Source organism: Achroia grisella, unplaced genomic scaffold, assembly GCF_030625045.1.
Source record: "Achroia grisella isolate CSIRO2021 unplaced genomic scaffold, CSIRO_AGI_Agris_v1 utg1186, whole genome shotgun sequence".
Lineage (NCBI taxonomy): Eukaryota > Metazoa > Arthropoda > Insecta > Lepidoptera > Pyralidae > Achroia > Achroia grisella.
In genome coordinates, this window is record NW_026712592.1 from 4,759,189 (window position 1) to 4,786,984 (window position 27,796).

Consider the following 27,796-nt stretch of genomic DNA (forward strand, 5'->3'; position numbering starts at 1 on the left):
TGTCAGCACGTCGAAATTTACATTTTGCTTCATTGCTTTTTGGCGTAATACACAGTAAAAAGCCCTCATATCTGTATGATAAATTAAATTTTTCAAAGCGTAACATAAGAATAAATTCTCTTTTACTTTGTCCGCGATACAGAACAGCTGCTTTTCGTGGTAGCTTCCAGTACGCTGCTACGAAATGCTGGAACAATCTTCCACCGCCAGTTAGGAACGCCAAATCATTATTCACCTTTAAAAAACTATACAAGAATTATCTATGTACTATATAACCTATAAATCTTACGGCAAAGTAGTTGTATATATATGTTTAATGTTTATATTTATTAATGTTATTTTATTCTATTTTATTCTTTCTAGTATATGTAATTGGTTTGTATTTATTAGTTGTAATTTTGTTTTAATTATTATCATGAATATTATAAATAGTGCCCTCTCTCTCCCCCCCTTTTATATATATATATTTTTGGTGCCACTGAAAACCAACTGTATGTCCACCTAGGACATACATTAAAGCTGAGTGGAGCCATTTCAGTGCATTTTTGTATGTAAAAAATGATTATTTTATGTTTATTTTTAATTATGGTAAATTAAGTTTAATTATATGTACATTTTATTTGCTCATTTTTTTTTTTCTCTCGTTTGTTGTTTATATTGTATTTTTGTTACATTGCACTGAATAAAATATTTTTTCTTTCTTTCTGATAAACTTAAATACATTTCTTTTATGTATTTAAGTATTTTTATCAGTTGTCTAAATTTCATTTTCTAACAGCTTTGTTTTACTTGGGACTGGATGGCGCTGTCGGAGTCGGGATAATACCAGGAGTCAGCATAATCTGATTCCTGGTATTATGCCGTCCCTTCGAAACTCTTTTAGTCATCTAAAAGATGGCTTTATATTTCCTAGTGTGATGTCTCATTGAGTGGAATAAGATTAATACGTCTTCTTACTTTTCTGAATCCACTAGTATTGATAGTTATGTTGTTAAATCTCTCTCTGGCTCCATCTCTCTCGATGTGCACAACTAGTACTTCGAAGTTTTAATTCAATAACTTTATTTTTACCTTAAATATCTCCTTTTTAACGTATCTCTTTTGTACAACTTATGTAGGTACGTAAACATACATTTAAAATATACATATATTTTGCATATAAATGAGTAAGGATTCTCATTTATTTATTTATATTTACTTGCGAGGACGCAAGTTACGATATAACTAAATACTAAGAAAGTCTTAGAAGGATTTGCTTGACCTCATTTTTGGTCACTTTGACTTCGATTTACTCTTTTGAATTTTAATATTTGTTTTTTAATTTCTTGGTAGTAAATAAGTCTAATAGAATCAACACGTTTTCTTTTTGCACTTCAGCTAACATCATATCGGACACATAGTTTAGCAGTATTGAAAGACTTTTCATTGAGAGTACTAGATTATAACACGACATACATATAGGACAAAACAAAGGTCTCAGTTTGATTAGTAAATTGTAATATTAAATGGTTCATTATTTGTAAGCATAAATTGTGAGACCCTTAATACGTCTACTACTGTTTGAGGTACATTGTGGTTAGTCATATAATTAAACTACATATGTACTACGATACTCAATATTAACCTACCTAATTAGTGGTAATATTCAGATTAACGAAGAAGCGTAGAGTAAATCGTATTATGAGAATCATTTACGCAAACATGTATTTAACAGCGTACTTATTGATAGGTATTTATTTCGCATTTTTAGGTTTTGGAACCATATTATGTAAGTAGTTTTTGTTATTTTTTCATTTCTAACTAATTAGAGAGAGAAAATTTAAACGAGAAGTTTAATTTTACTGGTACTAGGCATGCCAAAGTTATTATTAACATGTACAGTTTTTTTTATGTTAAGAACGTAATCGCTTTGACTCGTTTACTAAAATGAGTTTTTCGTCTTCATTTTTGATATCAACCTTTGTAGATTTGTGTTTTTTCTCCGTATTTGCGGTCATATCTGTCCTATTCATTACACAATATTAAAATCTGTATAAATGTCTTTAAATATTTATTCATATTTGGGTTACTTTATCTAACCTGTCTGTTATCAGCAACTAATCTATGTAGTTTTTATCCAAAGTAATTCCTAAGAACTTTAAAGCATTTGTTTCATTTATTGTTTGTCCCTGATATGTAGGTTTATCCCTAATGTTTAGATTTCGATTACTATCGCCATTTTGATTTTGAAATTGTATTTCAATTGTTTTTGATACATTTACTTTTAAAGCATTGACATATTTATTTTAAGTATCTAAATATATTATTACTATGCTAAGGTTGTAAACCCAGCTGGATTATATTTAACGGAACACAATAGCAGTGCAAAGGATTTTTCTGTTCATATTCTTGTGAATATGTACAGAAAAATCCTAATATTATTAATAGTATTGGTTTAAGGATATATTATTATTTGTTTTACATATGGATATGGTCATAGCTGATAATAAATTGAGTTATGAGCCATGTAATTTGATTATTCTAGAATATTCCTCTTAGAATTTCCTCTGTAAAAAAAGTCCATTTATTGAGGAAGACTGTGCGCTATACATCTACTACGCTCTATGAGCAGAGGTGTAATAAAAAAATGGTTTCGCGGATTAGGAATAAAGGAATTTGTTGAATTACTGATCTATAGAAGAAATTTACCTCTACTACATACCAATTATTAAAGTTGAACCGAAATTGTATTTCTCTGAGTTAGAAATCGTGTTATTTATGCTACATTTTTGAATACGAAATTATTACAAGACTAGTTAAGTCTTCAGAGAATTAATTTTAGGTTCTCCTTTTTCAAATACTTTTAAAATATAATATGTAAGTTTGCATAAGAATATTTGATATTGCATGTTTTACTTTTATTTACATATTCTTTCTTTTTTTAGGTTCAATGTGTTCTAATACGGACGGAGTAGTGGGAGAATTTTATTTACATACATGCATACTAGATAACGAAAATACACAGAATAATAGACAATTTTTTAATTTCTACCAATTCATAAATTATCAAGCAGGGGCAGGTACAAAGTAAAAGTTTTTTCCGCATTAAGACCACTAATAAACATCCTTGCTATGTATTTTTTTAAGGTGGATCTAAACAAAGATTTAAAAACGAGGTCGAAACTTCTCTTTTCTGCAGACGACATATGTAATCCTATTTAAACACACACTTCCTGTAACCTTATAGTCAGCAACAAAGAGTCGTTGTCTTGATGATGTGGGATAGAAGCTAACCTAGAATAAAGTATAGTAGTATATTTCAGCAGGGATAGAGTTAGAAAATTATACCTATAATTGTTTCCACACTAAATATTTAGTTGTCACTTTATACAATAAACTAATGTTCGGACTATACATCGTGCGAGTTCGTATTATTGTAGAGCCACTTTCGTAAGCACTGCCCCTCCCTAAGCAAGTGAACTAAATAAAATGTCATTTAACAACAATTTGATAAGCCTAAATCCACCCTATTCTCGCGTAGTTAACAAATTGTCTGTAATAAGATCTTGCGTCGAGATATTGCATGCGTTATGGCCCCATACATCACTTTGTTTATGTAGAGCCTTGTGAGCCGAGCTTCGACCCCTATTAATATTCTCAGTCTAATTTTATCCGTTAGGTAGGATTATATAATACATATACAGGTAGTTCATCATCTTTAACACTTTATGCAATTGTGAGTGCAATGTATATATCGATGAACAATGGAGGCCTTACTACATTATTTACCACCTGATATTCCATATTCACTTTTGCCTAATTACTGCCTGGTAATGAGATAGATTCGTGTTTGGATACCCAATAATACATATTATATACATATGTTGTAGGTAGGTTGCGCATTGTATCATGTTTTTTTGAGATTATATACATTTCTAAATAATATTCTGTTATTTATTATTATGTGTGTAATCTGTTATTGTTTATGTTTATATACATTATTATTTATATTTGTAATGGTAGAGCCATTACAAATATAAATAATCATTTTATAATAATTTAATAGTGTTTGTTTCTCGTATTATTTTATTATCGGTGCTTTTGTCACCGCAGAGTCAGTTCGAACTATAAATTTTTGCATGTAAAATTTATTCTGTATGAACTTATGAACGTTGGTGTCTCTAAGTGGCATAAAACCACTAGACTCAAATTATATTGCAATAGGTGTTTATTGGGTAAAATATATGAATTTCAGATATAATGGCAATGACTGTTCCAGACAAATATACATTGCAGTACAAAATGAGGCTTTACGGTTTTGATAATGATACAACGATGTCTTGTAATATAAATAATTGCAATAGTTGTAATCAGTGTCAATACGACACTAATTACACCAGACTATTGGTGAAACCATACAAGGGAGGTATGTACAAATAAATTTATAATTAAAAATTTTTAAATTAATTTGGTAAATTAGAATAATAATACTGCACAATAATTTTTATTAATGCGTTATATTTTATGTTCCTGTATTCCAATGTTTAATTTACTCCGTTTGTATATATTTAGTAAATTAGAATTAACAATAACTAATTCATTACTATTGTTTGACATAAATAATTATTGTCTCTGTACTAACGACACAGACAACGGCAGTTTTTTTAGTTTCAACTACATTATATTTATCGAATCAAGTATCCACGTTTGTTTTGCAGATTACGAGAGATTTTCGGATAATGAAGGCGAAAAAAATTTTTACTATGTTCCAAATTACAATAGCAGATTTGTTTATCTAGGATACGTCATGGTACACGTTGACTGTGAGTAACAAATCTAGGTTTACTTATCTTCATTTAGGTTTAGTTATTTCATTTCATCGTTGTAATAAGCTACAGAATACCGAATATTCATCGTATTTTATGTAGTTACTATATAAATATATGTATATAAATCTGTACCTCTAGCGAGTGGAGATTGAATTTACAATTATCGGAAGTATGGACGATTGATTATTGACCACTTTACAGGTATAATAAAGTGTAGGTAGTAACACCCATAAAATTAAAGATCAAATTACATAGAGTATAAGTAGAGATAGTTATAGTGTGAGAGTATTATGTCAATGGGACATTCTCCATATAAAGTAAATGATAATTTATTATTGTTTGAATTATAATAAGTTGGTAATTATAACAACGTACAAATAATTAATCGCAAAATACCATATTTATAATACAGGCGTTTTACCTTACAGTAAAACGCTTATTAAACATACTTACCTTATTCGAAACCGAATAAAACATGAGAGTAGCATTTCCGTTTCCGCTTTCTGAGAATATAGTGCCTCTCTCTTTTCCCTACCACTGCCACCACTAGCGCCACCTAGCGAGCTAAGTTTAGAGGGAGCGATATTTTGTTCATTGGAGGCGAATGTGGAAAAAATGGCAGTATTTTAAAATATTGGGCTTCGAATACAACTTGATCGTTATTCGAAAACATGAGAAGTGTCCGTTATCGCCTGGTGGTGGTGTATGTAAACGCCAAAGTGTGAAGATATACATATATATATATATATATATGAATAAGTATTAGAAAACAATTGTAGGATCTAGATGACCCAAAGTTCCAAGATTGAAGAATAAAATAAAAAATGATTTTATCATAGACATTTACTTAATAGAATTAACAATTACAACAAAATATTTATACTCATTTTAATTGATATAATCGAACCAAAATGTAATCTTTACAATCACTGCATTATTGTACTAAATTTATTTATTTACTGGTCTGAATAAACGCGTAATCAACTGACTATTTCGTGATGAAATTATTTCTCGGCGGTAAAACTGTGTAAAGGTATTTTCTGATCGCCAGTTTCCTCGTGCAAGAATATCATCCATAGCAAAATTTTCTGCCCAGTTCTTAGAAGCTACAGCTGATCGGAAGGTTCCTGGGGTGGCGTCGATACCGACTTTTTTCAGCAGCCTTTTTAACCATCCCCAATGACGGTGGACGAAGCTGGTTTAGTTAATCTTGCTGTAGTAAGAAATAAATCGTTGTAATTAGTCGTATTTCTTCTTGTTGCCGAAAGCTTTATTAGTTGCTTTATCCAATGAACAGGATCCAGAGCCCTATTTTGTTGATTTGTCAGTAATTTCCAACCTGATTGTTGATAGCTAACTGTATCCGTTTTGGAGCCATAGACGGGAATTAATATAACATCATCATCTGAAACTATGCAGTGTTCATTAGATATTTTAACAATGTCGAATCATGAACGCGTCGTCCAGAGCATAGAAGCAAAATCGCTGCTGTCTGAGCAGATGCTTTATACAAGCTAATGGTATCAGGGTTCTGTTTCGCCAAGAAGTTGGTTAAGATATCGATGATATCCCATGTTGGAATTTTAGTTGGTTTTGGTTTAGCTAAAGCTATTGCTTTTAATATTTGTTTCACAAGAAAGTGTGTGCTTAGTTTATCCCGATTGTTTGGGTCGCAAAAAGTTGACACAACAGACTTGTGAACATGTCTGTTGTGTCAATAGTGCTATAGGCTAAGTTTTCTTTGTGATGTAGATCCGCTAGATGTTTAGCCAAATCTGCGCCTTGGAGTTTATTAAAGTCTATATTATTAGCTTTTGACCATTTGAGCCATCTGTTCCATGCTGAGCGATACGTGTTTAGGGACGACGTGCGCCAACTAGAATTTAATAATGATACCTGTTCCTTCGTCCAGTCGTTGGGGTGTTGCGTCCACCCCCAAGTTTCTAGATCTCCAGACTCAGATCCTCTACATTTGGAGGTGGAAGTTCCGTAGAAGCGTCGACTAGTATCTTGTTCAAGTGTTTTATTGTGAACGGAGGTGCTAAGGTTCTGGATTTCAGATCCGATCACCAATACACTTTGTCCCACTTCGATACTACCATAAGGTACAGCCCTCGAGCTCTGTTCAGATGTGTCAGGACTTTTGGGATGAGATAAGGACCTCCTTCTTATCTTATCCCAAAAGTCCTGACACATATATATAATACCCATGCCAGAGGAAAGACCCAATTCCGTCCCAATGCATTGTACATCTTCGCCTGATTGTCGTGTCTGTCGAGTGTGCAATATTTTTCTACGACATGAGCTGCCATCGACGCGAATAAATCTATTTGAGGTCTTCCCCATTTGGCAAAAACTATTTCTGTTAGTGCAGGCAATAGATGCCACTCGGGAGATACATGGTTTCGAGACAGTCGATCGGCGCCGCAGTTGTATCGCCCCGGTATATAATAGACTGTCATCTGAATATTGTGTTGATCCAATATTTGAAAAATATCGACCGTTATTTTCATCAAGGTTGATGACTTCGTCCCGCCTTCGTTGCGCAAATAGGACACAACTGTTTGATTGTCGCATTGTATCAGGAGACGGTTGTATCGAAGCTGATAGCCGTATTCGATTAGTCCGTTCCGGATTGCTAACATTTCCTTTTGGTTACAATGTAAATAAACCTGTTCTTTTGTCCAGGTCCCCGTTATACTTATTTCGTCTAATTTTGCACCCCATCCCGCATCGCTTGCATCCGTTGTCAGGTAATGCGAGGGAAGTTAGGTGTGAATGGGCGTACTGTGACTGCAATTGTGTTTCCACCATATTATTTCCATTAAGCTGTCTTGTGATAATGTAATTATTTCCGTCTCGTCTAATTTCCAAAGCAGATTGAGTTGGGTTTGTAGGTGTCGGTAATTCAACCGACCCCTTGGTATCGCGAAGCTGGCAAAATTCAAGCTTCCGACGAATTTTTGAAGAGTCAAGATTGAAACTGTCTTTTTGGTTTCTGTTGCAGCCAATATATTTCTTATTTTCGTGATTTGCCTGTCGGGTAAGTGTTTTATATTTAGCCGTGTGTTCCAATTGATTCCTAGAAACTCGACGGATTTTTGCGGATGGAGAATGCATTTGTCCTTGTTTACATACCACCCGAGCAGCTTTAATGTCTGTAGGGTTAATGCAATGTTCTTCTTTAAGATTGTGGGATCCTGATGGGCAAGAAGAAAGTCGTCCAAATTAATCAACAGCCGTACTCCGTTTTCGCGTAAGTCCTATCCAGTTCGTGGCGGACGCAAATGTACTCGGTGCTGAGCTTAGGCCGAACGGAAGGCAAGTCATTTCGTGTAGTTTTCCTTCGTACATCAAGCGGAGAAACCTTCTGTGACCCATTGAAACTGGTATGTGAAAATACGCTTGATGGATGTCTATTTTGGCCAAGAAATCTCGAGGTTGTAGAAAGTCCGGCACTCGAAACACGTTTGTCAGTCTGAATTTGCCCGCGTGAACATACCGATTCAGATTTTTCAGATTGAAGATTGAACGGGGTGATCCGTCGCTTTTTTAATCTCAGAAATATTGTGGAGATGAAGCTTGGTGAGTTTGGTACTGCTACAATTACACCTTGAGCCAATAATTTGTTTATGATGGCAGATATTTTGTCTGATATTTGCATAATGCGATCTTGGGGAGTTGACATACAAAGTGGAGGCTTTTTCATGAAAGGAATGCCTTATCCTTTTATAATTTTTAAAACATGGGCAGGAGCACCGAGGTATTCCCACTGAAGAACGTGATGTTGTAGGCATCCGACGGAAAAGGCGTAGTCAGTATTTTCTTGGGTTGCTCCGATCCCGGTGCGATACTGGGGAGCGTGTTCTTTGCCCTCTATTGTGTGGTTCTCGCCTTGATGCCCGCGGTAGGCAGTGCCTCTTCGGGACTGAAATGTGTATCTCCTTGATTTGACTCCTCTATTAGCTGAGATATTTTTTGTAGAGCTAAACTGCTTCACTGGTGGTTTTTGCGTTTGTATAGTGCGGTGGTCGCGATCGGAATCGTTCTGCGGTGCAGAATTGCGATCCTTCTGATTGTTCCAGAAGATGCTCTTTGTACCTCCGGCCTTCTCTCGATCAGCGCTGAATTTTTCCGCTTCAAAGAGATTATCTATTGACGGTGGTATACGACGAAATGCGCTTTTATGAAAGGGATATTTTACCGAGGATTGTCTGTCAACGAAGTTGCTGAATTATTTCGGCCCCGTGACCGCAAACCAATTGTTATGCATCACTTGAGGCCTTCATATATTCTCCGTTGGAAAATATATTGTTGAGTTTCAAGTGTATTGACTCATAAGTAACGTTTTCGGTTTCGTGAACCCAGTTTAAGAATAAGTTTATCTCATTCTGTAACGCATCGCGCTGTTTCAATAGAGCATACGTTAAATCAGCAAATGCTCTCTCCATATTAGAGGCGGTCCGTGAAGTATCGTACCTGGTGATCTCGTCATTTGCTCGTAAGTTTACAAAGCCTGGTTGATGCACATATTGTTTTTGCACATCCGCGTAACGAACATTCACCCATTCTTCGTTATTGAAACGCTGCAATAGCTTTAACTGTTCCACATATGCAGGCGGTGCCTGTGGTACGTGAGGCTCCTTTGTTTTTGTTGTAAGCAATATGTTGAACTCTGTCCGGCTACCGTTGGTAAGCGCGGGTTCATTGGATATAGCTGTATCCGAAAGAGCGGTTGCACCAGTAAAGTTACCGCTAGATTCAGCATAATTGTCATCGCAATACAAATCTCCACTCACATTTGCGTCAATAACGTTATCACACTTGTTATGACAGAAATTTTCTTCATTAGCAGTGTATGACTGGCTAACTACTGACGCTGGTGTAGCTTTAATGAAACACATTTTTGACTGTTGGGAGAGGTCACAGGATGCTATCGGTGTATTCTGTGACCTCTCAAAAGCATTTTATTGCGTTGATCATGAAACACTCTTACTCAAATTAGAATATTACGGTATTAGATATGAAGCACTATGCATGATGAAATCCTATCTAAATAATAGAATGCAAGTTGTTGAAATAAATGGTGTAAAGTCTGAGGGAACTAGTATTAAAATGGGTGTTCCTCAGGGCTCTATTCTAGGTCCTTTCTTATTTTTAGTTTACATAAACGATATTCCTTATATGGTAGAAAAGATAGCTGACATAGTTCTGTTTGCTGATGATACTTCATTAGTATTCAAAGTCAATCGACATATTGATGATATGGACGAAGTAAACGGTTCTCTCTCTTATGTTTTAAAATGGTTTACGGCAAATAATATGCTACTAAATGCAAATAAAACTAAATGTATCAAATTTACTCTCCCCAATGTAAGGCCGGTAGATTCAAAAATCGTATTGGACAATAAATCTATTAATTTTGTTGACGATACTGTATTTCTAGGTATCACATTAGATTCCAAGTTGCAATGGGGTGCTCATATTACTAAATTGGCGAGTCGACTTAGTTCTGCCGCTTATGCGGTAAGAAGAATTAGACAATTAACAGACGTGGCAACGGCTAAACTTGTCTATTTTAGCTATTTCCATAGCATTATGTCGTATGGTATTTTGTTATGGGGCAAAGCAGCTGATATAAATACAATATTTACTTTACAAAAGAGGGCCATTCGCTCCATTTATGGTATGGGTTCCAGGGAGTCATTGCGAGAGTGTTTTAAGGAATCAAAAATCCTCACCGTTGCTTCTCAATACATTTATGAAAATATCATCTATGCCAGAAGGAATATAGACAGTTTCAAAAGAGTTAGTGATTGCACTAATAAAAGCTTACGTAACAATAACAAACTGATTTTACCTAAATGTCGTTTGGCTAAAGTTAGTAATTCGTTTTATGGCAATTGCGTAAGGTTTTACAATAAAATACCAGAGTCTGTTATAAATCTGCCAGAAAAAAGATTTAAATGTCAAATAAAACAGTTCCTTTGCAAAAAAGCTTACTATAAAATTGAAGAATTCGTTAACGATAATAATGTTTTTATAGAAAAACTTTAAATCTATAGCACTGACAATATTATCTTATTACATTAATAATGAGTGCGTAGCGACTTCTATGTTGATTATCGCATGCCTTGCATGAAATTTCGTTAAATACTTGATCAAACTTACGGTTATTATTCTTCTTCCTTCGTTTTGTTTTGCGTGATTTCCGACCCTTACAATCACTGCATGGCGAAGAAGAGCTCGAATCCTCTGACGAGCTATTACTATCAGATGATTCAGATAATCTTTGTGTTTTTCTTTTATGTTTCGATTTACCATTCACAGTTTTTCTTTTATGTTTCGATTTACCATTCAGGTTCATTTGAAGCTTCTTCGTTACCTTTACTAGTGGATGGAATCGGATTATCCATTATAATATTTTATTTCGAACGGTAATGCCGTTTAAGTCCACTAGAGAAATAGATATATAATTTTTTTTTTTTATACTACTATGGTGGCAATCAAGCATACGGCCCATCTGATGGTAAATGGTTACCGTAGCCTATGAACGCCTGAAACACCAGGGGTATCACTTGCGCGTTGCCGATTCTTAAGAAACCTTAATATACCCTTCTTGAAAAACTCCATGCTGTAGTCTCGTGGGAAAACCTCGGCAGGAAGTTCATTCCACATTCTAAGTGTACGCGGGAGGAAACTCCTCTGAAACCGCACTGTTCGGGACCACTTAGGTTCCAGTGTGTGGGGATGAATTCCCTGTCGATGGCGAGCGGTGCGGTGGCTGTCGGCATCATGTCGAACAATTCCTCAGAACACAGTCCGTTGTATAATCGGTAGAACACACAAAGCGAGGCGAAGTCTCGCCTCAAGCTGAGTGGCTCGATACCGCGAGAGAGATTGGGATCATCGACAATTCTCATAGCACGTCTCTGAACCGAGTCAAAAGGACCGAGCTGGTATCCAGGTGCTCCCGCCCAAAGATGAGAGCAGTACTCCATGTGCGGCCGAACCTGTGACTTATATAAGAGAAGTCTCTGGTCCGCAGTGACGCAGTACCGCCTCGCTCTATTGTCGCTCTATTTGTATTCACACACTTAAACTTAAATTGTAAGTAAGAATAAATTATTTAAAAGAGCAACACACAAGTTTCTTGCTTGTTCTTCTTGTGATGAGACAGCATTCCGAATAAGCGGTAGATTAAAAAAAAATGTTATGACTATTCAAAAGTGCTTCAATGTAAGTTTATTTGAATAAATGATTTTCTATTCTATTCTATTGAGCACACCGAGCTTTTTGGACGCCAGCTTTACCTTTTCTTCCAGGTGACTGCGGAACTCAACAGTACTAGAGATGTCGACACCGAGAATCCCAATACTCTTAGAGATGGTAACGGACGTGTTCTGGAATTGAGGAGCCACAGCAAAAGGGGTTTTCTTAGCGGTGAACGCGCAGGCTTGTATCTTAGTAGGATTGAATTGAACTAAGTTCAGTCGCCCCCAATCGGAGACTCTGGTAAGAGTACTCTCGATTTCAGACACAAGCTGTTCGCGTTTTGCCTCCACAATGGAAAGAGGGATATTAGCACGGCCCGTGTAATATGCGTCCCCGGTACTGTCATCCGCATAGCAATGAAGGTTAACTGTGGTTAACAGATCATTGATATGCAGCAAAAACAGTGTTGGGGAGAGAACAGAGCCTTGCGGGACGCCAGCGTTAATGTCCATGCTATCGGAGCAATCACCGTCTACCACGGTTTTGATGCATCTGCCAGACAAAAAACTAGCGACCCATTTGCATAATCCCTCTGGTATTCCGTACGAGGGCAATTTCGATAGAAGACCTTGATGCCAAACCCGATCGAATGCCTTCGCTATGTCAAGGCCGACTGCCAACGCCTCACCTTTACTCTCTATGGCAAGAGCCCAGCGGTGTGTGAGATACGCTAAAAGATCACCCGTTGAGCGATTATGGCGAAAACCATATTGACGATCGCTCAATAGATCGTGATCTTCTAGGTATCCAAGGAGCTGTGTATTAATTACACGCTCCATCACCTTGGAGAGTAGAGATGCAACAGCGATAGGCCTGTAGTTCGATGGGTTTGATCTGTCGCCCTTTTTTGGCACAGGGTGCACAAGGGTGGTCTTCCATGATTGCGGAAATTGCCCAGAGGAGTATGAAAACGCGAAGAGGCGCGTGAGTACAGGACACGACTCAGGAGCACACTTCTTTAATACCAATGCCGGTATGCCGTCTGGCCCATTCGACTTGTTGACATCAAGAGACAGTAACTCGCGCCGGACTCTCCGTTGCGTTACGGATATTTCCGGCATAGAGCTACCACACCATGGGATGGTAGTAGGTATGGTGTCCCTAGCTTCTAGAGTCAAATTTGAGGCAAAAAGAGCGCACAACAAATCGGCCTTCTCTTTTGCACTGAGTGCCAAGTTATCATCCGGCTTCCGTAGTGGTGGTAAGGACGACTGACAAAAGTTACCTTCGGCAGCTTTGGCAAGCGACCAAAAGGCACGACTTCCAGAAGGATGTCGTGCTAGTCGCTCTCCAATTTTGCTGACGAAGTCGAATTTGGCTCTAGCAATTGCCCTCTTACTAAACCTAGATGCAGCATTTAAATTCCGCCTCGCATCAGATACGCCAATATCATTGTTAGAACGAGCCGTGGTTCAAGTCTGAAAAGCAGTTTGTTTAGCCTGTCTGGCTTGTCTGCAAGACCTATTAAACCACGGTCGCTTTTTCGCCCCTGAAGCAACAAGAAAGTTTGGAATAAAGTATTCCATACCCGCAAGTATGACTTCAGTGACGGCGGCTGTACAGATATTGACGTCTTCTGATGCAAAGCAGTACTGCTTCCATGGGTACGATGCGTAGAATTCTCGCAATCTATCCCAATCTGCTGACTTGTAATGCCACATGCGACGTTGACACGGAGGTCGGGATGTGGCAGGACTTGTGCACGGTACCTGGGATCGGATAAGACAGTGATCTGAAGAACCAATTGGTGCCTCCACGGTCACTGAATATCCGTCCGGATGTGTAGCCAGCAGAAGGTCAAGTAAGGAGCTCGTATGGGTCTCAATATCTGGTATTCTCGTTGGAGAAGGCACCAGTTGAGAGAATCCATATGCCAGAGCAAACTCGTGAGCATTTCTCCCCGCGTGGTCGGTGAGCCGAGAACGGAGCCACTCGGTGTGATGGGCATTGAAGTCTCCAAGTATCACTAACCTCGCGGAGGGATACTGCTCAAGAACTTTATCAGACGTCAATTGAAGGTGCTCAAACAGTCGAGTCGTATCCTCGTCACCGCTATGAGACCACACCGGACTACACCGGCATCTATTCGTGCTTGTACACGCATAGATGCCGGTGTAGTCACCCTGATCTCACATACCCACGTACACGTACCCATAGAACAGACAGGTCTTTGTCTTCTAGACCAAGACGGCGACAGCAGATATCCCCCCGGACATACAAACATACCCCGGCACGACGTACAAATTTGTGCTCGAGTTTATACCCGGGGTATAGTAGGTATGATGTATCAGCCGGAGAGGATATCTGGGTCTCCGTAAGGAATAAAAGGGTCGGCTTGGCGGTCTCAAGGTGTTGGTGGACCGCATTGATGTTTCCGTGAAGTCCCCTGATGTTACAGAAATCCATATTGAAAGTGGATTGGGGTGCCGCTGATGTACCAAACTTCCTTCCTTTGTTTCTGGTCATTTTTTTTTTTGGTGTTTTTTTTAAAGGTTAAAAGGGGAACGGTTGCTCTGGTATTAGAAAGGACAAAAAGGTGCGTCAACACACCCCAGCATTGCACAGGTTGAGCGATTTGGTGGCACGGCGGCCGGAAGGGCCCCTGGTCCCCCCACTGGTGTAGCAGCCGGGTCCACTCCGGTCTCCTCCTCCGGCACGACTACTACACCAGGGATTATGCGCAAGCGGTGGCTCAGCCTCCCAGGGCGGAGATTACGTAATCCCTGGGTTCGGGGACCCAACAACCTGCGGGCGGCCAGCGGTTAGAAAACCAAATTTACACACTTGTAATTATTAATACACCTAAAATAATAAAACTTGTGGGTAGGTACAGAATTGTACACGGTTTACTGATTAATATATCTGAAATAAGCCGTAACTGTGATTACTAAAATAAAAATAAAATATGTGGGTAGGTTCTTACTTATTTTAAGTACACGATCCAATATTTCAAGGCACTAACTGGAGTCGTCGAGTTATTAGTTACTGCCGACTGGACTCAACGGGAAACTTAACCCCAATGTACAATAAAATAACGCTCCCTCTAAACTTAGCTCGCTAGGTGGCGCTAGTGGTGGCAGTGGTAGGGAAAAGAGAGAAAGGGACAGAAATATTAGTCAGAAGAGATAGGCACTATATTCTCAGAAAGCGGAAACGGATTCGCTACTCTCATGTTTTATTGGGTTTCGAATAACGGTCAAATTGTTTAATAAAAAAAAATATGATTGTAAAAACTTTTTTATTAATACTTAATGTATCTTTTATTTTCAGTAAACCATAAAATTATAAACCATGTAAGACGACAAAACTCAATTGGTTCTATTTCTATGAATATTACATTAACAGAAGCGGAAAAAAACACAAAACTTTACTGTTTCAGTTTAAGCTGTACTTTTAAAGAGGCAAATGTATTTGAATGTTTTAGAAAATTAGATGTAGTTTATAAATTTGTTCAAAATGAATCTCAGCCGCTTACAACGGAAGGTAAGTTATATAGCATTTCAAATCGCAATTAGCGTAATGGTAATCATTATTGTGCTTGTTGGTAAAGGACGGACTCGAGATCCAGAGTAGATTGGAAAGATGGCAAGAAAAACTAGAGAATGTTGGCTTGCAGCAAAAGTAAAAGTGAATACCTGTTCTGCAATTTTTGCAGTCTCTCCAGTTTCATATTTTATAATGATGTAATGCTTCCAGTCTGCTAGCAATTGTTCAGAATAATAAAATAGATTGTGATGTAATGCACAGAATTAGTGCTGGATGATCTGAATGTTGGGGTGTAATGGAGATGAACGAAAGAACATGCGTACATGTAGCAGAAATACGAACGCTGAGATGGACGAGAGGGGTAACCAGGAATGATAGAATAATGAATATGTAATAATGTATATAAACGAGGAAGTTTGATGTTGCGCCAGTTAAAGACAAGTTGCAAGGTTTCAGTTAGTATGGACGTATCCCATCAAACACATAAATGTGAAATGATAGCCGAATTTAATATTATGATATATGCCTTGATTGTTGATTTCTACGACAAAAGAGGTGAGATCTATGTAAATGGGTGCCAAGTTCAATGGTCTGTCCTGAAATGTATTTATAACAATATAAAATATCATTTCTTCTTATAACTTAGAATAATATACTGTAGCCTAAGGTCTAACTTGGCCAGTTCTCATATACCAATTATTACTTTCGATTGCTAGTTACTACTAATAACAAAATAGGAACCGATAAGTAACATGTTTAGAACTTGCGAAGGCTACAGTAATATTTCGTATATAAAATTTGAACTTCCTAGGTCATCTGGAAGTGGGATATAATTTTGATCTATAGTTGATCAGTGATAAAAATGACGATATTTGGACATTAATATCTAAATAACCGTTTGAGATATGTTTATGAAATTTTGAACACATATTTATTTCGCAAGTCTCAATATATGAACTAAATTTGACAGATTTATGTGAAGGAGTTTTTGAGTTATGAGGGGGTCAAAAGTGGCTCCAAATGGTTCGTGTAAATATACACACGGTGCTGCTCGCCAGTTGTCTTACTTGAAACTCGGCTTGACACGCTACCGCGTGTCTAGATTATGAGGAGCAACGAAAACCATGTCCTAAAGAAAGTAAATACTTAACATGACCGTGGATGTATGGAGAGGCAGAGGACGACTAAAAAAGATGGATGGATTATGTAAAAGATGATATGTATAAAAGGAGAGTAAGCTCAGATATGATGCCTGATAGGGATCAGTGGAAGAACAGGACATACTGCGCTGACCCCAAATAATGGCATAAAGGCAAGTCAATGATGACCAAATGGTAACTATTAATAACTAACTTCTGATCGTGACTTATTGTCAATCCATGAATAGGACTATCAAATTTTATTCAAAACTTGTTGTTAAATTAATTATTAAATCAAAGTCGTTATTGCGTGTTTCAGTAACAAACTAATTTGTCCATAGAAAATATGTATACATACAAATAAGTATTATAGACATGAAGATAAAATATTACACGATATTTAGATACAAAAAAGATATTTGTAAGAGATATATGTAAAAATATTAATTATACGACATAATATATGCACCTAGTATTTGTTTGTGAATAGCTTTTGTTGTTTTCTCAGAAACTGTGCAAAAACATCTTTCTAGCTTATTTATATATATATATATATATATATATATATATATATATATGCTATTATTACTTTCTTTTTCGCGAGTAATAATTGAGATTAGCCACTAGTAAAATATGTTTATAAATTACAAGTTAAAATTGCATTAATTCATTGCAGCTCCATTACAAACTAATACTAGAATTGACATCAAGAAGAAGTCACGTGTACATTATACATGCGCAAATATACAAAATAGTGGAAGTTCCGTGCATCTGTCTCAATATTTTAATTATGGAACGTATGCAGGTATACATATATTAAAAATTACTATGTGATATTTATAGATATTGTAAATACTTAATAAGATGACTATTACCCTTGACTGGTTAGTCTGAGGCATTGTCTTTATCGATATCATGGTGAATGCAACAATTGTCATGCGTCCATTCCACTGAACGCAAGAAACATGAAAGCTAGTATCGCATATATAAGTTCTAGGCAGTATTACCTACTTACAACGACAAATAAGCTGACATGCCCCAGGAGACATGCCATCAATTACATTAAAAGAAATCCAATCATTTATTTAATTATTTATTGTGACTTATCACAACATGTGACTTATCACTACATTATCTATTTATATACAATTATTACGGCCTCGGTTGTATAGTAGTTTAGCCCACTTCTCTATTTCCGATGGTTCAGACTGGTTCGATTCCACGCACGGTGCCAAAAATTTGTATTATAAGTACAATTGTTTGTATTGGTCTGGGTGTTTCTATGTATATATATTATGTATGTACCTATTTATAAAAATCATGTATTTACGTATCAGGTGTTTAGTACCCATAACACAAGCTCTTGTTAGTTTGGGATTGGTTAGCGTTACGTCAATTGTTCTAGAATATTATTATTAATATATATTATTATTTCAGAAATGTTCAACTACACTACTGATAAATATCCAATACATCTTAAAATGTATTTAGGCGAGTTTGATAACAACACCGCTTTGTCCTGTACTCTCTCACAGACAGGTGATGATGTGGGACAGACAATTACAAAAAATGACATCATTGTTGTTACATCAGGTGAGAAATATTAATGCATAAATCAACTAGTAAATTTTATTATAATATATAGTATATGTAATTCATTGAAACTATATAAAAATTCTACTCTATTACAATTCTATTTTCATAATGAAATGAAAATATATTTATTCAGTAGAAGAAAAAACTAAAACACACATTAAACAAACAAAAAAAAGAATAACAAACAGTGCGACAATTACAAAAAACAGTACACAAATTACGTGTGTGTGCATGTGTATGTCTGACGAAGCATCTACTGAATAGGTCCGTGCTGAGCATGGCATGATATGGCATGATAATGCTGCAGCGGCTGGAGCGCTGCAGCGCTGTTTTTCAGCACAAGACCTGGGGTGGTGTATTGCCGTGTTGTACACGATTTATTATATGATATACTATATAATACTAACTATATAATAAATTGATATAAATTAATATACAAAAATACACATTTAGGTAAAATAGAGATAGTACACAAATGACAAGGCGATAATAGATATAAATACAGTCAAACAAAAGAGATACAGGAGAGGGTATATAAAGATACAGATATATAAAGTAGTAATGTATTTTTGCCTAGATTGATTTTTGTACTTGCAAAAGGTATTTTTTTACGTGTCGTTTAAAAGTGTAAATTGATTTGAGATCTAGAATAGGTGGTGGTATGTTATTCCAGCAGTGAGTGGCGGCATATTTAAAACTTCCCCTAAATGCAGCTGTATTATGCCTTGGAATTTTAAGTGTATTGACATTTAATCGTATCACGTATTGGTAACAGTTTTGCCTCCAGGTTAATTTATGGTACAGATAATGAGGCTGATTGGATGCCATTATACCGAACAGCAAAGTGGCGAGGTGGAGATTTCTCCTAGCGGTCATTTTGAGAATGTCATTATTATTCAAATATGGTGTTATGTGACTTCTGGGCAGTATTCTAAAACAGAAGCGGGTACAAGCGTTTTGGACTCCTTGAATTAAACGTTCTGTTCTTGATAACAAACATGGTCCATATGCTACATCTCCTTAATTTAATTTTGACAAAACCAGTGAGTCCACTAAGCGTTTACGTAGCTCCACTGATAAATAATCGCGCATTTTATACAGGACTTTGAGCCTATAAAAACATTTCTGTACAGTGTCATTAATATGATCCTCGAACCGAAGTCCCGGGTTCATTTTTAAGCCCAAAGCACACACGTGTCTACACGTTCTATCGTCTCGTCCAATATTTTGACAACTGGTTTATCTGACTTTATTTTAGTAAATTGTTTCTTGCTACCTAAAATTATAAATTGAGATTTTAGCGGGTTTAAGACCAGTGAATTCAATTCTGACCATTTAGAAATTCTATTTAGATCTTCATTTATATGTTGAATAGCAGTAGATGTCTCACTAGGCATAAATGATATATACAGCTGCAAATCGTCAGCATATCAGCGGGTCGATGTGCTCCCTCTAATATGGTTGAGTACAATGATGGCTGGCTCATACGTCATACTCGTGAACGGGTGCTGCTTGTGGGGACTGGTCTGTTCAGGTTGTGAACACTGATTAAATTTTTTGTTCTTTGCGATACCATATGCTGGTGGTCACTCTATTCTCCCAAATTTGAATTTTAATAAATGTATTTATCATAAACATGTTCCACTATTATTTGAAAAAAAATACGAGCTGAGTTTCTTGTCAGTTCTTCTCATCTCGATATCATTCCGAACTGACGGTAGATTTGACATATCATAAGACTCTGTAATAGACCTACATGAATAAAGATATTTTGAATTCGAATTTGAATTGAATATAATTGGCACTGACAGTAATGTATGCATTTAACAATATCCGCCGTATATATTATGAACAGCAATGGTCCAAGAATCGAGCTCTGAGGAACACCCCTACGTATTGCAAGTGGCTGTGACGATAAAATAGTTCGGTCCTCTTTTGTAATTTCAACAAGTTGTTTACAAATTATGTCGATAAGTGTATGACTGTTATTTATAAAATGTGTAGGCGTGTTAATAATTTGAGTCAGACTACAACGTTTAAAAAAGGCAAGTAACTTCTTTGATTTGCAGTCATTGACATCAAATCAAAATATCAAATTAATATTGAGATCTCCAAGAAGAACTAGGTTATCGCAATGAGCGAATGAGGTTATGTTATCCGTAATAGCATCCAGGAAAACGTCCGTATCGAGCCATGGCGGTCGGTGAGCCGTACCGATAAGTATTCGTTTATTATTTAAATGTAATGTCAACCACATTTGTTCTACTGAGGGATGGACGGGATGCGCCCGCGCGCGAGCATTAACTTCTACTCTGATGTAAAATCCGACCCCGCCGCCGAACGCGGCGTGTGCCGTAGCCAGTAGCCAGGAACTACGGGCGCCCGCCCTCCTTGCCCGCACGCAACCATGTCTCATTAATGGCCATGATGTCGACCGAGTGGCGACTCATAGCCAGCAAAAACTCATCGTGTTTAGTCCCTAAATATCCTACATTGAAAAACCTAAATTTAAAAAATTTATGTCGAGTCATTATGGAATGAGTGATATGAAATATTGATATATCTGAAATAATATATGAAAATTGTGATAATATACAGTAATATGTTTAAGTGTAAAATGACGCTGTGATGCTATATTATACATATAAATTGTATTATTATATACAGAATAAATATTGTACAATGTATTTTATTAGAATATTGTAATGTACATATTAGACTTAAGATATTTGTCGGATAATAGTGTAGTTTGATTTCATTTAAACGATCATTGCTAAAACAATTTAACCAATTCTTATAATTGATGGGAAAAGGATATACCTATATAAATTTCAAATATAGGTGTTACAACTAAAATAATATAAGAAAAATATAGTAAAGCTAAAATTAGATTTCTGCTCGGTAACATTACAACAACCAAGACATATTTATTTTTACATTTAATACAGTTAGCAACGGTTATAAAGTTGTCCATCTGTACAAAAATTGTATTGAGATCAGTTTCACGGCGCAGCACATGAAAGGGCCTTGCGGTATCCTTCCTGGCGTAAATACGCCCTCGACGTGACCATACAAACCTCCAGCCCAGACGGCGACCCATTTCCCGCGCTTTTTGAAATAATGCACGGTTATATTATGTAAGGCGCTCGTTGACATAGAACGGACGTGGAGATGAGGATGTATCGAAGTCCTCTGTAGTAGCACCCCGCCTGACACGAGCATTCCGGAGAATTTCATCTCGTACGTCACGCCGAGCGAGAGGTACCGCGATGGGACGCGGGCGGATGGGCACGGCACCTTCGGCGCTCGTCGCAGTTATATGGCGCGCTCCCATTCGGTCGGCACTTACGATATGTTGCTAAGTCAGACCAATACCCAATTTACTGGCACCTGCATGACAACGGTTGCTTATATCAATGTCACTTGCGAGTAGTTCCTGGTCCATGTGGTTCAAGTTCTGCTTAAGTTGATTTATTACATCATTCAGCGGGGATATATCCGTAGGTTCTGATGGTATCGCGATACGTTTCTCAATCTCGCTTATCCTAATATACATATTTTCCATACGCTCATTACTAGATTTTATGCATGAACGCAAGTCCGTTCAGTCCGCTCGGAATTCCTGGAATTCACACCGAATAGCACGCAATTCGTCTCTGATAAATCCAAGCTCAGTCATAATTTCACTATTTGAGTTGTGTTTCGATTCGGCGAGGGAGTCATCAAAAATGCTAGTGTCCATAGCCATGTTCTCCGCAGGGGTGCCTTGTGACACAAAATGTTGAGGACCCCTAACTGGAGTATCAGGTTTGTTGTTCCGGATTACATTTTTATTACACTTAGCCATTTGTAGTGGATATTGTTTATGTTTTCCCTCCAAGCGTCGTGAGATGGCGTTACTTGTATCAAAACTATGTATCACTGATTGAAGTGCGGCCATAAAATATTATTATAAGGTAATCAAACCACTAACGAAATCCGGTAAATACGTAATCCGGATTTCGTTAGTGGTTTGATTCCGTTTTTCTTTCACAAGACACTGAATTTAGACTGGATAACACCGTATACACTGTATCACAAATAGGTTTGTAAGTATATACATATACTTTTCAGAATGAATTAGTACGTTTATCTAATTTTTTTAAAGCTCAAAGTGACAACACAACCGCTATCAAAGACTGCAGGTGGCGCCCCACCTAACGTAAAATATTACCATTACGACTACCAGATACAGTAGTCAGAGGTTTGGTTAATTGTCGACGTCGTTTTTTTTTATAACACATAATATAAATGAACATGCGGCTCACCTGAAGATGTACACCAGGGGTCTTTAAAAGGGAATAAGCTCTTTTCTTGAAGGTTTCAATATCGTATCGGTTCGGAAATATCAATGCTGGAAGGTGATTCCACAATGTGGTTGTGCGTGGCAAAGTTTCTAGAAAATCGCACTGTGGGGGACCGCAAGTGGTAAACGCAACACTTGACACGTCTGATTTCACTGATAAGGAGCGAACCGTTTTTCTTAGCTGTTAAGTCTGAAAAACTAGTAATCAGACAGACAATCAGATTTATAATATTAGTATAAATAGTTTTAGAGAATAACATTTTTGTATATAACTTTTTAATTCATTACACTGGCCGTTTCCTGCGACTGTCTGTTTTTTAGAAATATAGAATAGCCTGTTATATCGTTCTTCCTTGTCTTCCTTGTCCAATCTTGGTTCTTTTTTCATTAAGATAATTTTTTGCTTTTTAGACATGAAATGGGAGTACCTAAATAGTTACATTTTCGAATTTATAAAATCAGAAGGGATTCTATGTATATATATTTTATATTGCAGATAATATAACTACAAATGTGGATGTTGAAGATATTTACTACGCTGAAAATCAAGAGATTGAATTGAACTGCGTAAACTGTTATTTTATTGAAATTAAGGGTAAGTTAGGCACAAGAACAACAGAGTAACAAATAGATATTTATTACTCTGTTGATTACTTGGTTATTATTAAATAATTGCTTTTTATTATAAAATCATCAAGCTTAGATACATCAGGTCCAATGAATAGTATTTACATACTTATTTTTTTTACAGAAAACAATACAATGCCACATGTAGTAAAGTCATCAGAAGTCAACAGTACTGTCTTGCTGAAAAGAAGTGATAACAACACAATGTTGTACTGTATCACAATAACATGCAAAGTCATTTCAGAAAGAAATAAATGCTTACGAACCTTTAAAAAAATTAGGTTTATCATTAATGAAAATCCACTGAAAAATAAGCCTTCTAAAGGTAAAACTATATGACGATGATTTATGATTATATCATTCAACAGTCTCGGTGGTATAGCGGTTTAGTACACTGCCTTATAGAGCAAGAGCCCACGACGGCCAGACATACGTCATATTAGTAAACGTGAAAGTTCTTGTATGTGTGTCCCCAACACAGGTAAGAACGATCCCCAAACATGAAACCTGGATCGTGGTTCCTTTGGCAGGTAACAGGTAACAAAGGTGTAAAAAAATTCATATCAAATTCGTTATTTTAAGAATATGACGTATGTCTTGCCGTCGTGGGCTCTTGGGCTATTACTTACGACGGTTGTGGGTTTGATTTATCACACAATACAAACATTTGTATTAATTCCTGAGTCCTTATATTAGGTAGGTACGTATTTACAAAAAAAAGTGTGTTTAAATATTTTTTCAGTAATCTACTACCTATATGTTACACAAGCTGTGCTTAGCTTGCGGCTAGATGGCGTCGTGTGAATTGTGATGGTTATTATGATAATTGCAAGTTGAACTTTGTATACTTTACTCTCAAAAATAATTTTTAGAAACATTCCTTTACTCTTTAATTAATGAATTATGTTAAAAAAACCTTATTAAAAACTGGGATATTGCACCCTTAAGAATAAACGTAGACCTTATGATTTAAGGTTAAATACAGAATTACTGGAAACTGCCCAGTAATTTGTACGCTTAGAGTCAATGTTTTTAAACTACGTGGCACTTAAACACAAGTAATAATTTATAAAAAAAATATTTGTAGTAATTACTTATTAAGAATTCATGGGTATTTTGTGAGTTATGTTTTGTTACGAAGCCTCTATACATAAAAATTACGTTGAAAGATATTCAACAAGCCATTTTTTTTAATAATGTTTCAAAAGACGCTGAATTGGATATTTTTCACAAAAATTCAGAATAACTTGAAAATCAAACTTTCGGCCAAACAAATAGAGGGTCAAAATTATTGCATTTGAGCTCCTCTATCACCTCCTGACGGGAATACGTCGTCTAGTTTCCAGTAACCCTGTATAATGGTTATTCTAAAAGCAGTCATGATATTAATCATAAAAATCTTATCATTTAAAGCTCTGAATTTGTATTACAAGTATATTTTTAACTTATTTCCAGGAGGCATCATTGCCGGGTGTATAGTTAGCCTTGCTATAATCTCAATAATTGCGAGGATTATTTATCAGCGTATGCGCGATTACAAGATCAAACAACGTAACAAGTCCAGACCATTACCGACAATACCTTTGCCGAGAGAGCCAGTGCCTTATCATCATTACGAAGTCATCGATAAAAGATTTGCCTGAAATATATATTGCACTGCAAATACTAAGTTTGTATGATTGTAGAACGTCGATATTGTATTACTTTCACGCAATAGTACTTGACATTATTAATTTCCAGTACAGAGCACATAACTGCCCAAGGGCCCCGGGTGGTCTACGGGGCCACGAGCATGCACAAAATGATGTGATTGGAGTAATTCACATCGTTTCATCAACTTGAAAAGAATTAACAAACTAAAAACCAGTGTAAAGCCCCATTGAAAAATATTCCATCAATAAATAGTTTCTTTTTATACTACTATGGTGGCAAATAAGCATACGGTCCATCTGATGGTAAATGGTAATGCTCCTATGGACTCCTGAGACACCAGGGGTATTACGTGCGCGTTTCCGACCTTTAAAGCGACGCCGCGATAAATATTAATTACAAAATCGGGCCCCGCGCGCCACGCCACCGCGTATAATAATAAGATTTTTAAAAGTAAATACCTCATTTTTATTTATAAAAAAACTACGAAATAAAATTAATGCAAAATTTGTCTATATTTACGTAACCATTTCCTTATATTGTTCTCTCAAATAAGTTTTCTTTTTAAAAATACTTACCTTTTGTTTTTCATTTATAACAATTAATTTTCACTATATCATATGCCTGTGCGCTGTAATGTGGTACGCGTGAGTTTCATTAAGGTTTCGTTTCACTCCTTTGATTTACAAATTAGGACTTAGTATTTCAGCTGTACTTCATTCGTAATATATTAAATCATTAATAACTGTATTAACTAAAATGTAGCAATTGTTAAATGTAAAATTAGTAATGAAGAATGTTAACTAATTTTGAATATTAGCTCTCCATATTCTCTGTGAAAAATAAAATATATAATGAAAGAATTACTTCAATACGTCAATTAGTTTCTGGTTTATAGCGATGCGGACTCGTGTGACGGTGTGACGTAATAGTACAACACTCGCTCTGTCCGCTCGAGCTATCAGCACGGAGGCGTCTTACGTTTCATTAGAAATTATAAATACCTTCAAATATAACCAAACCAAATGCTAGAAAATCATGTGTTATGCCGAAATGTACAAATACAACCACTAAAATAATAGTTATAATTTATTATAACCACAAAAATCCAACAAATTTGATAATAGTCGTTAAGTCCTCTCTTCGACGATGTAGCCACATTAATAATGCTATAGTAAGTTTACAGCCTCTGTTGGCGGAACTTCGTGGTCCTTTTCATTACATTCTAAACTGCAACGATAACGCGCGAACACCGCGTACGTGCACGCGGTGTTCGCGCATGATTCTACATTGGACCGTACAAATATCTTGCTCTTTTTACTTGTATGTAACCGATAGCATCATCACCAAAGCTGTCTCTTGCAGACCTGGAATAAGTTACAAATAAAAATAAATAAAACGGCCTATTAATAAGACAAATCAAAATTAAAAAAAGGTTTAGTACATCTGTTCAACCCACTACATTTGCAATAAATCAATGTATATATATGTTTAGTTAAATTTACTAAAAGAGGTACCTATATTCACATATGTACATACGTATCTATAGACATAAAACTCTTAACACACATTTGTTGTCTATAACGTAAACCTTAGATTTGGTACTTCTGCCTATTTGAGTTGCAATACTTGCAATACGACATCAGTTGGGTATTTGTTTTAAAAGAACACTTTAAAACAGCAATTCAAAAATATAATTCAAAATAGCAAGAAATGTTAACTTACCTTTGCATTTTTATTCCTCGCATTTCGGCGGCAATGAAATCACTATTTGTTGATAAATAATGGGCAACCTATTAGTGCATCTATTTTAGGCAGATCATCCGATTGCCCTTTTTCGACTCCTTCATCCATTTCATTAATAGAATATTAACGTAATGCGTGGATGAAAACAAAACAAAATATTGCACAAACTCGGCGACTCGCTACTAAGCGAAGCGTGACTGTTAGCGGGACTCGAAATTTATTGTAAGTTTAAATGCCTATAAAATAAAAACTAATGGGTATTTTTGACTAAAACAAAAATGAATATATTTATATACATACAAGCTTTATTATACCAAACGTTCAACCGATTTGGCATACCTATTAACATTCTTCATTGTCATTCGCACCATGCTACAGCGCACACAGTATAGTATGACGAAATAATTTATGACTGGATAGTGCGCGATCTCAGGCGCGCTATGGGCGCTAAGCACAAGTCTGACTTTAGCAATGGCCGGGGACTGACTGACTTGGTCTAACTCTCATACATACAAAACTACTTGTGAGCAAGAGATTTTGTGCGGAAAAACAGTTTATTTTATTTAAAATAAAAACTATTGGTTATTATATACATCAGAATGGTTCTATTTAAGTGTGTACTTAGTATTTGATTTAAGAAAAGAAAGAACTGATTTAAGACTCGAATTTTCCAATATACATTATATTGGAAAATTCGAGTCTTAAATCAGTTCTACTAATTAAATCAAACTTATACTAATTAAATCTATATTTTATGAGATCAATCTTTGAGATTTTTTCTCTGCTACAAAAGTTAATCAATCCAATAACGAGAAATACAATGGTTATGATGTTAAAGTAGTGAAAAATGAAATACTTAAATATCATCCCAAGGATTTGTAATTGCTGAGAAAAGATGAGATTTCTAACGCCAATAGGTATTTGTGATGCGTCGTCTTAAGAAACCTTAATATACCCTTCTTAAATAACCCCATGCTGCAGTCTCGTGAGAAAACATTGCCAGGCACTTCATTCTACAATCTCAGTGTACGTAGGGAGGATGTTCTTCTGAAACCGCACTGTCCGGAACCACTTAGGTTCTAGCGTGTGGGCATGAATTCCCTGTGGATGGCGAGCGGAGTCTT

At 36.3% G+C, this 27,796-nt stretch overlaps 1 protein-coding gene across 2 annotated transcripts; it reads left to right on the top strand.

Annotated features, from left to right (window-relative positions):
• Window positions 1-1,554: 1,554 nt before the first annotated feature.
• Window positions 1,555-26,076, top strand: LOC131853897 (uncharacterized). Of its 2 annotated transcripts, XM_059204979.1 has the most exons (10): window positions 1,555-1,768; window positions 2,925-3,059; window positions 4,235-4,405; window positions 4,698-4,802; window positions 15,354-15,566; window positions 17,385-17,513; window positions 18,146-18,301; window positions 23,146-23,244; window positions 23,401-23,601; window positions 24,732-26,076. In XM_059204979.1, exons 1-10 carry the CDS (start codon window positions 1,681-1,683, stop codon window positions 24,917-24,919), a joined length of 1,485 nt encoding a protein of 494 aa, XP_059060962.1. In that variant the 5' UTR covers window positions 1,555-1,680; the 3' UTR covers window positions 24,920-26,076. The 2 variants fall into 2 exon arrangements, with proteins under 2 accessions (XP_059060962.1, XP_059060971.1); XM_059204988.1 differs by lacking the exon at window positions 2,925-3,059 and having other exon boundaries at window positions 1,557-1,768.
• Window positions 26,077-27,796: the final 1,720 nt, after the last annotated feature.